At 38.6% G+C, this 14,983-nt stretch overlaps 1 protein-coding gene across 1 annotated transcript in view; it reads left to right on the top strand.

The window, feature by feature from the left end:
- AKAP6 (A-kinase anchoring protein 6) overlaps window positions 1–14,983 on the top strand; it is a 434,750-nt gene that overhangs the window by 315,342 nt on the left and 104,425 nt on the right. Inside the window, exon 9 of the mRNA XM_040969476.1 lies at window positions 7,916–8,036. Coding sequence (XP_040825410.1) covers window positions 7,916–8,036 — 121 coding nt within the window. The remainder of the gene's footprint in view (window positions 1–7,915; window positions 8,037–14,983) is intronic.

Genomic DNA, 14,983 nt, shown 5'->3' with positions numbered 1-14,983 from the left:
AGTGAGTGGCATGGTCATAAGTACCCAAGCCAAGCCCAAAATTAAAAGGACACTAGAATCTTTAACCAGAGCTATCAACTAAAACCAGGCACTCAGATGTGGGATGCAAGTGACCAAAACATGAGACAAAGCACATACACTTGGGATTGTTTTTAACACTAAAATAGAGCAAAATAGTTGGCACAGTATTGGGAAATTCACTTGGTCTTCACTTGGTCATCACCCACATGAGTTAAATGAGCACTAAATAACATAATAGCACAGTCACCTGTGTTTGCCTGTGTTAGAATCTCAGACCACAAAATAAATACATGCATAATTCTGTATCTGTCTTGCAAAAACTGACTTTGGGTCACAAATTTTTTCTTTCCACGGCATGATCAAAGTTGTAAGCTTCCTAAAATGAGAAAATTACCCTGTTTACAGTCTGGTGCATGATAATTTAAAGGGAAAATACCAAAAAGGATACCATTCCAGCGATGTGCTTAGTTTCCAACACTTTCATAGAACATATATTTCAGTTGCTATTACAACACTTTCATAGAGAATGTATAGCATATCAAACTGTATGCTCTCTAGGCCTTTAACATCAAGGTTATATGTGAGAGTAAATGATAAGCACAAGCCCAATTACAAAGAAATTGTATGAAGAAATTCTCTCTAAAATATATCTATGTCCCATGTAAGATTCTAAACTATTTGATACTTGCTGCTGTGCTATGTAACTCTGTTCTTCAAAAAGAGGGATTAGCACATTTTCCACTAGAAACTCAAGAAAAGAAGCTGTTTCTGAATGCAGCTAACAGGACCAACATATTCACAAGGAGACAAAGAGCTGCTATTTCTAGGGTACCATTGAAAAATCGCTCATCTGTCATCTTTTCTGGTTTCCTGTTCAGTAACTGATACTCTTGGTAGTCATTGTATTTTATGAAAATCACTTGAAAACATACACACTTTTGCAGATAGTAGAAATATAAGACAAGCAACTACTCCCTCACATAAGACCTTTCTTGAAATAATATGCACATTAAATTTTTTCTCATCTCAGAAACTCTCAAAGAACTAATAAAAAAAATCCAGAAACCTGTTTTGATTGGCTTCATGGTTTTAAATATTATTTCACTGAATTTGTTAAGAAAAATATTTTCAAATCTGAATTACAGTGTGGACAGGAATTTTAAGTAAATTGCAAACACTTAAAAAAAAAACATTTCCGTCTTCTATAGCAGGACTTTTTGAGGACTTGCTGTTGGGACACTGGTACTGATTCTCATGGCACTGAAGCATTTACTTTACCTAACAAATCCTATATCCTCAGGTAAAGGACGGATGTTGTACAGAGGGTTAAGCTGTCACATCACATGTCACATCACATGGCTGAATGTCAGCTTAAGTCCGGCTCCTCTGTTTCCAATCCAGCTTTCTTCCATTTCGCCCGGGATGCAGCAGGTGTTGTCCCAAGCCACCAACTTGAGGGTCCTGGATGGCATTCCAGGCTACTAGCTTCAGTATTGCCAATTCTTGACCGTGACAGGCATTTGGAAAAGTCATCTGGAGGATGGAAAATCCCTCTTTCTCTTACACTTTAGTACTGTGCCTTTCAAATAAGTAAATAAATCTTTGGCTAGGATAAAAACAAACAAAACTGGAGAAATAGGAAGTGTCTCTATTAGTCTTATTTGCCACTTGTGAGTATCCTAGGTAGACTAAGGAATATTTGGTGTATATACTAGAAAAAATAATAGAAAGGAGTAGCTCAGTAATTTCATAGGAGTAATAAAGAACCATTGAAAAGTTTCTGTGGTTCACAGCATTTCATTATCATAATTTATTTTTTACCTATTTAAAAGGAATATGAGTGTTGGCTTTGAGGTTAGTATGCTACTCTAGTTCAAATCCTGACTCTATCAACTTATTCATTCCAACTGCCTACTAATGTACACTCTGAAAGAAAGCAAAAGTGCTTAGGTCTGTCACTCGTGGGAGATCCAGATTGAGTTCCTGCTCTTGTTTCAGCCTGGCACAAGCCTGGCTGTTACAGACATTTGGGAAATGAGCCAGCAGATAAATTTCTGTCTCTCTGCCTCTTTCTTTCTCTGTCTCATTGCTTTTCAAATGAATAAGACAAAACATCTATATATATTATTCTTAATGCATATGATCTATATTGTTTTATATAAAATATATATAATAAACATAGTAAGTATAAAATATAGATATATGATATATAATATGTACATTATTTATATCATATATTATACATGATATATTATTTTTATATAATATAGACATATTATTTAAAGAATATGTTTGACTTATATAAATATAAATGTATATTATAAATATATTGAATATTCCATATGAATATATGTTTATAATATGATATATGAATATATCATATAAATATATAAAATATAAATAATGCATGTCATTTAAATATAATATGTACATACTATATAGTGTATAATATATTATTTTTGTCTTATTCATTTGAAAAGCAATGAGCATTTATAGCATTTATAGATCTCCTTTGCCTTTCCCTATAGGAAGGAGAAAGAGGTTAAAGGAGTAGTCCATAAACTCATTTTAAGTCAGCAAATGTGCCATTATCATTTCTGAAAAATTTTGCCTGCAGAATAAAGGGAAGTCTGGGGATGTTAACATTTTAGGGTGATACACTGTTATCTCTATCGCGTGCTACTCTTTTGAAGTTTCCCTTGCCCACCTGAAGGTTTCTGTTATTTCATGATTTGCATCCATTTCTCATTGTTCACCAGTTACTCGGCTAGGCACTGAAACACAAAGATAACAGGTTCATTCCTTGCTATCAAATTCCTTCTTAATCAAAATTTATTTTAAACTGTATATGTATACAAAAAGAAACTAAGCTTTTTCCCCCTTGCTGATAGATTTATATAAAATATTAACTTATTTGAAAGGCAGAGAGAGAGGGGTTGGGGGAAATTTATCTTTTTTTTCCCTTTTTTTTATTACATTGCATTTTATGACACTGTTTCATAGGCTCTGAGATTCCCCCAACCCCTCCCCATACCCTCCTTCCATGGTGGATTACTCCACCTTATTGCAGTGTTATAGTTCAAATCCAGTCATGCTTCTTTCATTGCAAGCATGTTCCATGCATAGAGTCCAGCATCTTGTTGTCCAGATAAATTCAACAGTTTCTTGGGAGACCATCTCTGGTCTAAAAGCAGAGCTGGCAGAATATCATCCCAACCAGTTAAAAGCCACAGTTTACAACATTATGGTGTTAATTGACATGGTATTGAGTGATTGATATATTAAAAAATGCAATTTCTTAACCATGTCCTGTGACAACTTCATTGACATTTCTATTTTGGTTTATACACAACCGACTGCTATACCCCTAAAATGGCTATAGGATACTATTCCGCTGTCTTGTGTCTGTTTTCATTTTTGTATTTAGCGGTTTATTGTATTGAAGCATAATTTTTACTGAACTTGGCGGGTTTTAGGATAGTCCAAACTGGCTTATAACTTTAACAAGGCATATGTCAACAGTTGAGGCGCAGAACAGTTTTAGGGGGGTGTGCAGAGAAACCTTCAATACCCCAGTGAGGAGTAACTAATCTTTGTGTCCTACCTAGTAAGGTATATGTGAGTCCCCGCGGACTGTTTCCTGTCTGGTTCTAAGTTTTCCTTGTTGTTCTCTGCCTATCTATTTTAATTTTCTTTTTTGTTTTGTTTTGGCGGGGGCGGGGGGGGGTGGGCGGCACTCCAGAGTGACCCTGATGGTCATTGCAGGAGAGAGTGGGGATCCAAAGTTGGAACTAGGTAGGGACCAGAGAAAGCTCCTCTCCCTAGTCCCAAAGGGAGTTTACTAATCTTCTGTTTCTGTGGACTGATCAGGGCTCCTGGCTGTTGTTCCGATGACATTGGGTTCTGCGGGGAAGGATCTGGGCTTCTTCCGTCCCATGTGGCAGATCCAAATGGGAGAAGATAACCTCAGCGTTCTCGGCCTCTGAAGGCACTCCAGTTGGGGGAGATTGATCTTTCCTCTACTGGCTCACTTCCCAAATATGTGCAAGAACCCACACAGTGAAGTCAGAACCGAGGGACCAGGTATCCCACATGCATGTCAGAACTCAGTTACCTGAGCTACTACTTGTTGTGTCCCAGGGTATGCGTTAGCCCTAAGCAGAGGCAGAGCTGGAATTGAAACCTACAGACTCTGATATAGGAAACGAGCGTCCCTCGTGGCATCACAACTACTGAGCTGAAACACCTGTCTCCTAATTGATAATCCTTATGTCAGATCCTAGCTCATCCTTTCCGGGGAAAGTGAAAAACAAAACCAAAACCACATACTATAGCCTCCGTAAGAAGTTGACATTCATTTTACAGAAAACCTCTTGGGGTCAATGCTCAGTATTCAGATTTACTATTCTTCTCCAAGATTGCATCTGACTGAGTATGTGGGAGTATACATGACATTGTGAATTTTGGCTACACTGCTTTAACACAGTGTTTGTGTACAAGTTGGCTGGATTTTTCAACAGAGATGTTAGGACTTTATTATACTACAGGTCTGTAGTATAGTATAGTAGTATAGTATAAGGTGTGACCTTACCTCAGCTTAATCAGGAGCGCAGTGATATTTCTTGAGCACTAACCCTCATATCAGCTCTCACTATCCCTGCTGATTCTCGGAGGTTTTACCTTGGAGGTCCACGTGGCTCTCTGGGTTCTTGCTGTCATGGCAATGTCCTTCTCAGTTTCACCTGTTCAACTATGGAACCCTCAAGAACAAGGTGACCAAGAATGTCCTAACAAAAGGTGTATGATTTCAACATCACTCAGTTTCTTGTTGGGAGCCTGTATAAACCTATTTCCTCCTGGGGTTACTAGCAGTAAATGGAGCTGGAGCTGAAAAGAAGTTTTTTTTTTAGATTTGTTTATTTTTATTGGAAAGACAGATTTGCAGACAAAAGAAGAGACAAAGTTCTTTCATCTACTGGTTTACTCCCCAAATGACAGCAATAGCTGGAGCTGAGCAGATCCAAAGGCAGGAGCCACGAAGCTTCTTTCAGGTTTCCCACATGGGTGCAAGGTTGCAAGGCTTTGGACCATCCTTGACTGCTTTCCAAGGCTACAAGCAGGGAGCTGGATGGGAAAGGGGGAGTAGCCAGAACACGAACCAGCACACGTATGGGATCCCAGCACTTAAAGGTAGAGGATTAGCCAGTTGAGCCATTGAGCTGGCTCAGTAGAGTTGACATTTTTAAGCTGTTGACTATTTTCTTGCCTGTCACATACTTCCCCTATTCAAAAGAGTAGAGGACAAACATCTAAACATCTCTTCCTCCTTCCTTTATTTTCTTCTAATTTCCCAAATCACACTGAAGGGATTAGTTTTTAACCTTCCTTCTCCCATGACTTTTAATATCCCTTGGATCATAGTCTCCTAATTTTACGTGTGGGATTCTACCTTAACCTGTCTTCCATAATTAACATGTAGGGAAAGACAAGAAGAGAGAAACGATGACCATTGTCCAGAGGTAGTTTTATTTTTGCTTATTTTTTATTTTTTAAAGATTTATTTTTATTATTTTTTCATTGGAAAGGCAGATATACAGAGAGGAGAGACAGAGAGGAAGATCTTCCATCCGATGATTCACTCCCCAAGTGAGCGCAACGGGCCGATACTATGCCAATCCGAAGCCAGGAGCCTCTTCCGGGTCTCCCACGCGGGTGCAGGTTCCCAAAGCTTTGGGCCGTCCTCGACTGCTTTCCCAGGCCACAGGCAGGGAGCTGGAAGGGAAGCGGGGCTGCTGGGATTAGAACCGGCACCCATATGGGATCCCGGGTGTGCAAGGCGAGGACCTTTAACCACTTGCGCCACCGCGCCGGGCATTTTTGCTTATTTTTAAATGTTTTACCTCTGTATTTTTAAGGTCAGAATCACAGAGAGAGGTAGAGATAGAGCAATCTTCCAATCACTTATTTACTTCCACAAATGTCCTCTGTGTCAGGCCAAAACCAGGAGTCAGGAGCTTCTTCCAGGTCTCATACATGAGTATCAGGGGCCCAACCACTCATTTCACAGGTCATTAGCTGGGAATTGGATTGGAACTGGAGTAGCTGGGACATAAACCAGCACCCACTGTGTCTCAACACAAGTTTTGAACCCACACTCCAATGATGATTTTATGTGTTTATACTTATCAGAGAAGCAAATGCTTCATGGAAATTCACTGTTACTCCCAAATTAGTAAAAAGAATATGATAATCCCTGTTATTAATTTTAGTGTTTTGAAATGGGATACCAATCCAGACTTTGTATATATACCAAAAGTTCCTACTACTCCAACCGTAGTTCGTGGGCCAGCAGCCTTGCCAACATCTATGGAAACGCAGGCTTGTAGATGCCACCCTAAAACTATGGCATCACAGCTTCATTTCAATAAATCCCTCACCTGTTTTGTACATATATTGGAGTGTTAGAAGTACTGCTGGATGTCAGTAGAGCCTCCCTCACTTAAGGTTTGGACCACAAAAGCAGTTACCAGTCATTGGCATTCAGTAAACATGCATTAATCAATTGTACATGTTAACCAGTGACGATTTTTGCCCTGGAGTGCTTATGATCTAAATCAAGAATCTTTGTAATTATAGTGAAGTAAATGTAATAAAATAGGGAATTCTTGTACTAGTCACCTTGTCAGTAGGCACACCTTAAATTTTTGACAGATCTATTAAGTTTAATTTAAAAGTTATAAAAAGATGATGTTCATTTTCTTGGAAAGCAGTGATTTAATGTATAGAACAGGAAAAAGGTGATCATAAAAGACTCAATTGATAAATCCAGTCTTATACTTCAAGCTGCTACTTCATTAGTATTGAGTCTTGCTGAGTTACAGTTTGACAAGATGGGAGGCTGTCTTTCAGGGGGCTGATTTTGGCGGGGAGCAGGACAAAGTCATAGTTTGTCATCCCTCATTTTGGTTTTCTGATCACAGTGTTTTAGAAGAATCCAGGCTTTACTTATGCACCAGGCTTTCAATAGAGAATCACATTAATCCTTTTAAGCTCCTTATTCTAATGATTTATTTTGTTGAAAACCATAGTGATCCTCCTTTGAATTTTAATGATTGCTGTCTATTCAAAGATTCATTGTTTTGACTTCCTGTCCTTACCTTTGTTTCCAGCATGTCTGTGGGGAACACCTGTCTAATACTGGATCTGCCACTGGTTCTCACTGGCTTACTTGAGTCACTCAAGCCTATCTGGGAGTGTTAGGCTGAAATGCTAGCTACTCATCCATGACAATCAATGTGGGGTGTGTGTGTGCAGGGATAGGCAGATAGACAGCAGAGGGACAGACTGAGACATCTCCCAGTGAAAATAGTATTTTAGAACTGAGAGTGTATTATGATCATGATAGAAAAATTAGTTACATTAATGTTCCTAATATTACATCTATTGGGATGAGTATCTTTGGAAAAATCTATTAGTTGCAAAGGGTATTTACATTTTGAAGGCACAGTTGTTATCTAGAATTCTGGACCACGTGTCCTTTCAAAGATGCTGACCCTCCATTTTCCAATCTGTTAAATGGCAGTGCTCTTTTTCAGGGACACAGTGGTTGTCATTTTGTTCAAATCCTCAGGGTTAGCAAATGCAAAGAGTCATGACATGACTCGGTTATGAACATCCGAATTAGACATTATGTTTTGGAAATCCATGAGGTGACTGTGTCATAGGCTCAAGTTCCTATTTTGCCCAATGTGTAACCACAGAGAACTTTTTTCCTTCTCGTTTTACAGGTATCACCTAGGAACATCATGGGTTTTCAAGAATATATTATTCTAATATGAGATTTTTAACAACTATACTGTATTTATACATAATACATTTTATACCTTATCTTCAGGCTTCTGGACTTTGATTCAGAATATCAGGAGCTCTGGGATTGGCTGATTGACATGGAGTCCCTTGTGATGGACAGCCACGACCTGATGATGTCAGAGGAGCAGCAGCAGCATCTTTACAAGGTTAGAGCTACCCTTCCTGCCTCTACCTTGCTGGGGAAGATCTGATTAGGCTGACAAGTCTGTCTCCCGCTCAGGATATCTTTGTGTTCATTGTATGTATCATGGTGTCTATTAGAATTCCCTTCCCTGTCCCCGAACTCATTTCCATCCCTCGTGTGCTGACAGGCTGCACCAACATCATAATTGCAAGAAAGTTCCATTTATCACATTCTATTTGGTGTGATACCTTAGAAGAACAAAGATTTATCTTCAAGATAAGTAGTAATAAGTGAAACTGCATTAATAAATAGACTAAAACAAATTGAAGGATAAATGGACTGGTAACATTTAACAAAATGCGTTTTGATTGGAGCACTCAGGTGGATTTTTTCCACCCCTCAGATCTTCCTGGAGAGAAAAGAAATTTGCCTTTGGTTTGGCTTGCTGCTGCCAGGATACAGGCCTCATCCAATTTAATGTTTATTAGTGGTACACAGAGCAACCATTGTCATATTAAGTCAATGCATTTGTGTGTGATTTAAGAAAACTGACTTGAAACTCACATATTGATTGCAGGCAATCCATCTAATAACTATTTATATTGTTTCCCATGTCTGCTAATTCACCCTTAGCCTAGTCTGTTACCAGTTCTACGTAAGAAGTGTTGCAAGTTCTCACAAACCAGCCAAGTGATTTTGACTGAGACCCACAGTAGCAAGATCCACAGTGCCTCAGAAAGCTGTCAGGGAGGGAAGAGACACTTTCCACTGAAATATCAGACTGCAGTAAATCTTCCTCATTTAGGCAATTTTTATTGGAGTAATTCTGACAGTTGTCATCCTTGAATTGCTTTGAGCATATGGCATATTTCAAAGAGCAGATTGTGAATCATAAAAAATAAAATTAATAACTAACCACAGAATCAGCAACAGTATAATGACAAGAAACAACTACCCCCTAGCTTTTTAAAATTTCTTACAGAATAAAAAGTACATTCAAGGTCAAATAAAAGTTGTCTTCTTTCTCTTTCAGTTTTATGCTTGTAAGTTTACCTTATCTTAACTTTTCCTTCCCTCTAATGGCAGATATTTGTACTTCTCAAGGGTCTGGTTGATTGTAGTTAGTATCCTCTGGGAATGCTCTTAGTTAAGAGAAATCTGAGTTCCCCAGGGACTCAGCCAATGGGGCTGTATTCTTCCATAAAGAAGTCCATCCAACATTAATCAAAGTTGTTGATAGCTGTTTCCTGTATGGAGAGCCATCCCCATTAACAACTAAGCTAGGCAATATAGCTTCTGGCATAGTATGTTAGAATAACCAGTTTTCACCTAGTATCGCTAAAGCTTGGTGCTTTCACATGTCATGTCTTTATCAGGAATCCCTCATGAAAAAAAATGCCTCTCACTCACTATAAGGGTGAAGATAGAAAAATATTTTATTCCGAAGAAAACATCATTTAAAACTAGTTCCAACAGGGAAAATAAATACAAAGAATTACCTAATCATAAGCCATTATCTCAGACTTTTATGACACTCATGGTGCCAAGTAACATTTTTTTTCTTCTTAATGCACTTTTGTGTTTTTCACATAAGCCACTGTTTTCTCAGAAACAGTGCTATTCTTTGTCAAAATAGTATTTGTGTAATTTACATCACAATTAATAGGAAATCATAGAAGAAAAAGTATAGTCTTCTTTTTCTGGTGATTTCCTTGTGAGCACTTTGCCTGAGAATTCCCTTTCTGGCCTAGAGAAGGCCATTATTCCAGCCTCTCAGTACCTCTGGGGCTATGTATGGTATCTTTCCAAACATTTTCTATAGTGTGTTTTATCACTTGTGACTCATATCCTGTCACCATCTTTCTCCTTTTAGGAGCTGAACAAAGACTAGCTCTAATATATTTGACTTATAAATAAAATTAAAGATTGGGTTAGAAGCCAAGGGCAAATGCCACAGGCTGGTAGCAGCTTCCTTTAGCTGACACTTCCTCCCCCTAGATTATTCCAGAGGTGAAAAAACCTCTGAGGCCAGCCTAATGGTTATGAAGGAGTCGTTTAGAACCAAGAGTGGCTTCTCAATTAGAAAAACTGCTGGAGGAACATTAATATCAGATCCTACCCAAAAATCTCCACAATTTCCAGGTTAGGCCAACATTTTCAGGATCTCATTTTTCTGTTCTAATCTGCTTTTCCAGGAATCAACAGAACTCATACCATGTAGGAAGCTCATTTGTTATCTCTTTATCAGAGATACACTTGAAGGAGTAAATTTAACTTTCCACTTGGTCCTCAGGCTTTCATAGGCTTTAAATACCATTAAATACTACATTATTCATTTTTTCTTTAAAAACAAAGGGATTAATTTGAAAGGCAGGGTTAGGGAAAGAGGGAGAGACAGATTTTCCATCTACTGGTTATCTCACAAAAAATGGCTGCAGCTGCCGGAGCTGGGACAGACTGAAGGTAGGAGTCAGGAGCCTCTTCCAGGTCTCACACATGAGTGCAGTGGCTGAAACACTCTGCTGCTCTCCCAGGCACATTAGCAGGAAACTGGACTGAAAGTTGAGCAGCTAGGAAATGAACCAGTGTGCATATGGGATGCTGCCCTCTTAGGTAGCAGCTTAGCTCACTATACCACAACAACAGACCTGACGTTAATCATCTTTAATCTTTATATCTGTTGATCCCAAAATATGCCATTGATTTATCAACATTTTGTGCTTAGGTTATCATTGACATTTGGGGCAAATTTTGTTTTCATTATTTTGTGAGACCATCCCTTGTGCCACAGGGCATTTAATGTTTATATTCCCTGGTCACTATGACAACCCAACAGAACGTTCAACCCAATTCACAGTGTTTCCATTAGACCTCAGCCAATTTACATCTTGATTTCTTAGAGCACAGTGTAATATTAAAAAAGCCCTACACCTGAGTTCTTTATTCTGTTAAGCACTTTATATAGTTGATAATGAACTGAAGGACTGAGTTAAAAAATTTAGTGTGAAATTGAAGCTCAATACCACCTATTATTGAGAGAAAGGTCAAAGGTAAAACTTTTAAGGGAGATCTTCAAAATCTTTGTTCTCCTCTCACTGGGGCACTCACTGTGTTTCATCACTCAGCTCCTTATCTGGCATGGAGTGTGAGGCCCAGAGGCCAGTTTGTGTGTTTGTGTAGTCCTGAGGTGATTCCCAAAGTACATATTTGGAAATATTGGGTTACAGAACATTTGATAAGATGGCTATCGGTAAGAATGAATATTAGTTAGCATATTCAACATTTGACTTTACCCTTTGACTTATCTATCTTAATTCTGGTCTCTGCTGGGAAACCACCTAGCGTTCATTCCTTGTTATAGAACTGTTGATGGACCCTAGACCATTCATTCACTTGTTCTCTAGAAGAATCCTGTGATATTTTGTTTACCCAACACCAGTTAAATGCATAAGGGACTTATACAGGAAAAGAATGGGATTTAACAAATAATACATTCATATAACTTGACATAACCTAGAAAAGCTAACACTACAGTAAGCTATAAAACAATTTCTTAAACCATGTCTTATTCTGTTCATTTTGTTATAAATTTTAGACCATTTTCTTTCTAATTAATGTTAAACCACAGAGTATTAAGAGAAACCCAGTTATGAAAAACTAACCTGAAGTGCATGTTCTCCTTGTGCTGAGACACTGGGCACCACCAAAGCCTCCTCTTCCCTGTCTCTATCTTGCCACGTTGGCAGCATCATCAGCCTAGAAAACACACAGAGTTCTTTCTTGCTTTTTCTTCCTCTGAGAATTACCTCCATAGAGGCTTTGCCCCCACTTGCTTTATCTTTATTCCTCCTACCTTTCTAAGTAGGACAATTTAATTTGTCAAAAGTAACCACCGTGATTTTGAAAGTTCAGCTCTTATTTGGACTAGAGTTACGGAGTCAGAATTCATAATCGCAGGGAGCTGTCACTCTGCTGGTCTGCATGTGCATTAACTATTAATGGAGAAATATTTAAAACCTACTTGCAAAGAAAAAGCTCCATTTGTTTTTTCTTTCCTATAGATCAAAGGTGGCATTATTCTTGGGCTCAGGGAAGCTCAATCACCTCCTCCCTTGTTCTATAAATTTTACAGACTGAATGACCTGGAAGCCTTTCAAGATTGGAGAACTGGAGAGTTATAGCTCAGGCTGTTGCTGTGTTGTGCTCCCCTGCCCCCACAATGCTTTGCAGTCCATTAAGGGTGCACTGTACGAAGAGCTCATACCTGTGCACTGAATACGGCTTGTTCTTTGCTACCTACAGAGTACAATCAGCAGAGGGAACCTAGGTTATTTTTGAGATGGGGTGGGGGCTTTCTATAGTTCAAGGCTTAATTTCAAGGGCAAAATTCAGAGGTTAAGAATTATTTTCAGACAGTATAAAGCTCACTAAAACACAAAGTTTGTAGAGGTATACTTGAGTGAATAGTTTAACTGCTGCTGTTCAGTAGAGCATTAGGTGTATGATGATGCACATTGTGGTGCAGCAGTTCAAGCTGCCTCCTGCACCACTGGTATCCCACATCACAGTATGGGTTCCAGTCCCTGCTACTCTGAATCTCCCTGCTAATGCTGCTGGGAAGCCAGTGAAAACTGGCCCAGGAACTTGGACCCCTGCTACACATGTGGGAAATACAAAAGGAATTCCCAGACCCCGGCTTTGACTTGGTCTAGCCTATTCTTGACCCTTGTGACCAGAAAGTGAACTACAGATTGAAGATCTCTCTCCGCAACTCTCTTCCTCATCCTCTCCTTTTCTCTCTGTTGCTCTGCCTTTCAAATAAATAATAACCATAAACCATTTAAAAATAATGTAAACATAAAACAAAACTGTCTATGCCTTTTTGGCCTAGTGCTTAATTAACCTGTATCCTTTCTTATGAGTACCTGGGTTCAGCACCCACCTTTGGTTACTGATTGTGGCTGCCTGCTAATACAGATCAAAAGCAATGGCTTCAGCAGTTGGGTTCCTGCCTCCTGCAAGCGAGGCCTGAACCGGGTTCCTGGCTCCGCACTTCAGCCTGGCCACGCTCCAGGCTTTGCAGGCATTTGGGGAATGAACCAAGAGATGCAAACTAGCACTCTGTCCCCCAACCCCATTCATAAAAATAGAACAAAATGACCCTTCCAGTTTAAAAATCATATGGAATATGTACCTACTTCAACTATGACATTTACACTTTCAGGAAATTTATAAGGTTTTATATTTAATTTTAATGATTTATTACATGGTTCTGGTTATTATGAGGAAAATGAATGCTTCCTCTATCTTTTCCTAATGCTATCAGTATTATCTAAGCATATTCTGCACGTAAAAGGAGATGGATTATTCATTTTGTATAATACAGAGGCTTAGAGGCAAATTAATTCTTTTTACCCTGCTATGAAGTTGTTTATTGGTAAAGAGCCACATGAAAATAAAAATATTTTTAAAAGCTAAATGCAAGTCAGAGTCAGGGAAAATTTTCGCAGGCTACTTCTGTGGAAAGAGCACATGCCTACATATGGACATTGAAGGCCTAGCATTGCTAAAGTTGATCCTAAATCTTTATTTTGGTTTTCCATTGCAGCAACAGTAAAGAGGGAAATGTGCTGAGTTAACAAGTTTCACATTTTTCATGAGAAAAAGTACAATTATCCTTTGAAGAAATTAAATTTATTTTGATGCTTTTAATTTCAGGACTTTTTATACATGGACCTTGAATGATATGCTAACCACAGTATTTCTTACAAGTAAATTTCTAAGTACGATATTCCTGACAACTGGATTAATTATTTTTTCCCCACTTTGTTGCCTGGTGATGTTTGGCGACTCTAGTCAGAGGGTGGCTCTTTTCTCTGATAGGATGGCCAGATGGAATTAATAAGATATATCATCAGTAACAGAAAAAGGAAGAAGAGTCAAAGAGTGAGAGATAAATACAAGCATTGAAAAAAAAAGCAGTTAAAATTAGATAATACAAATCTACTCAAAAACATAGTACTGGAAAATCAGGGGTTGATGGATAAATAGATAAGATGCTAAACACAAATAAACTTTAAAAGTGGAAAATGAAAATGGAATTAATTTAGGGAACCAAATATGTATCAGAGATGGGGTACATATTAAAGAATAGGGGGAAATGTTCCAAAAGAGAATTTATTTGAAGAGCAGAATGACTGAAAGAAAGGGAGAGACAGAGATATTCCATGAGCTGGTTAACTTCCTAAATGCCCAGAAAGTCTGAAACTGGGCCAGGAGCCAGGAGCCTAGCACTGCATCTGAATTTCCCATGTGGATGGCAGAGGCCAATGTCCTTGAGCCATCTCCCCCTGCTTTCCCAGTTAGCAGGGAGCTGGATTGGAAGTGAAGCAGCTGATACTCGAAGCAACTCTCAGTGTGGGATGCTAATATTACAGGTGGCAGCTTAGCCCATTGCACCACTCAGACGCTGACCCTTAAATGTATATAAAGTACTATGACTTTTCTTTCTTCAGTTGTTTTTCATTTCTTTTCTTTTTTCCATGCTTCACTGTTGTAGGTATGGAGATTCCTCTCTGCCCTTCCCATTTCACCCCCCTCCTTTTCCCTTCACACCTTTTTATCCCATCTGGTCATGACAGTGATAGTCCTTTAATAACAGTTGCAAGTTTAACATTATGCTATTTAAGCATATCCTGATATCTTAGGAATGGCAAAGGTGGAAATTCTAGTATCCTACTGCCAAGGTGTAGTTAGCTGATTTGATGAGAGTCCTCCTTTTATTCAGGAGTAGAGATGCATACTGCAACGTATCTTCATTTCACAGTATACTAGTCTCCTTTATACAATTAATCCATGAGAATATATGTATATATTTGTTTGCCTGAATATCTATTTATTTGTATTTTGTATCAGAGAGAACATAATTTTTTTTTGTCCTCTTGGGATTGGCTTATTTCACTGAGCATA

This window comes from Ochotona curzoniae, unplaced genomic scaffold, assembly GCF_017591425.1.
Source record: "Ochotona curzoniae isolate NIBS_2020 unplaced genomic scaffold, NIBS_Ocur_1.0 scaffold_4701, whole genome shotgun sequence".
NCBI classification, from domain to species: Eukaryota; Metazoa; Chordata; class Mammalia; order Lagomorpha; family Ochotonidae; genus Ochotona; species Ochotona curzoniae.
This window is presented reverse-complemented; position numbering and strand designations above follow the sequence as displayed.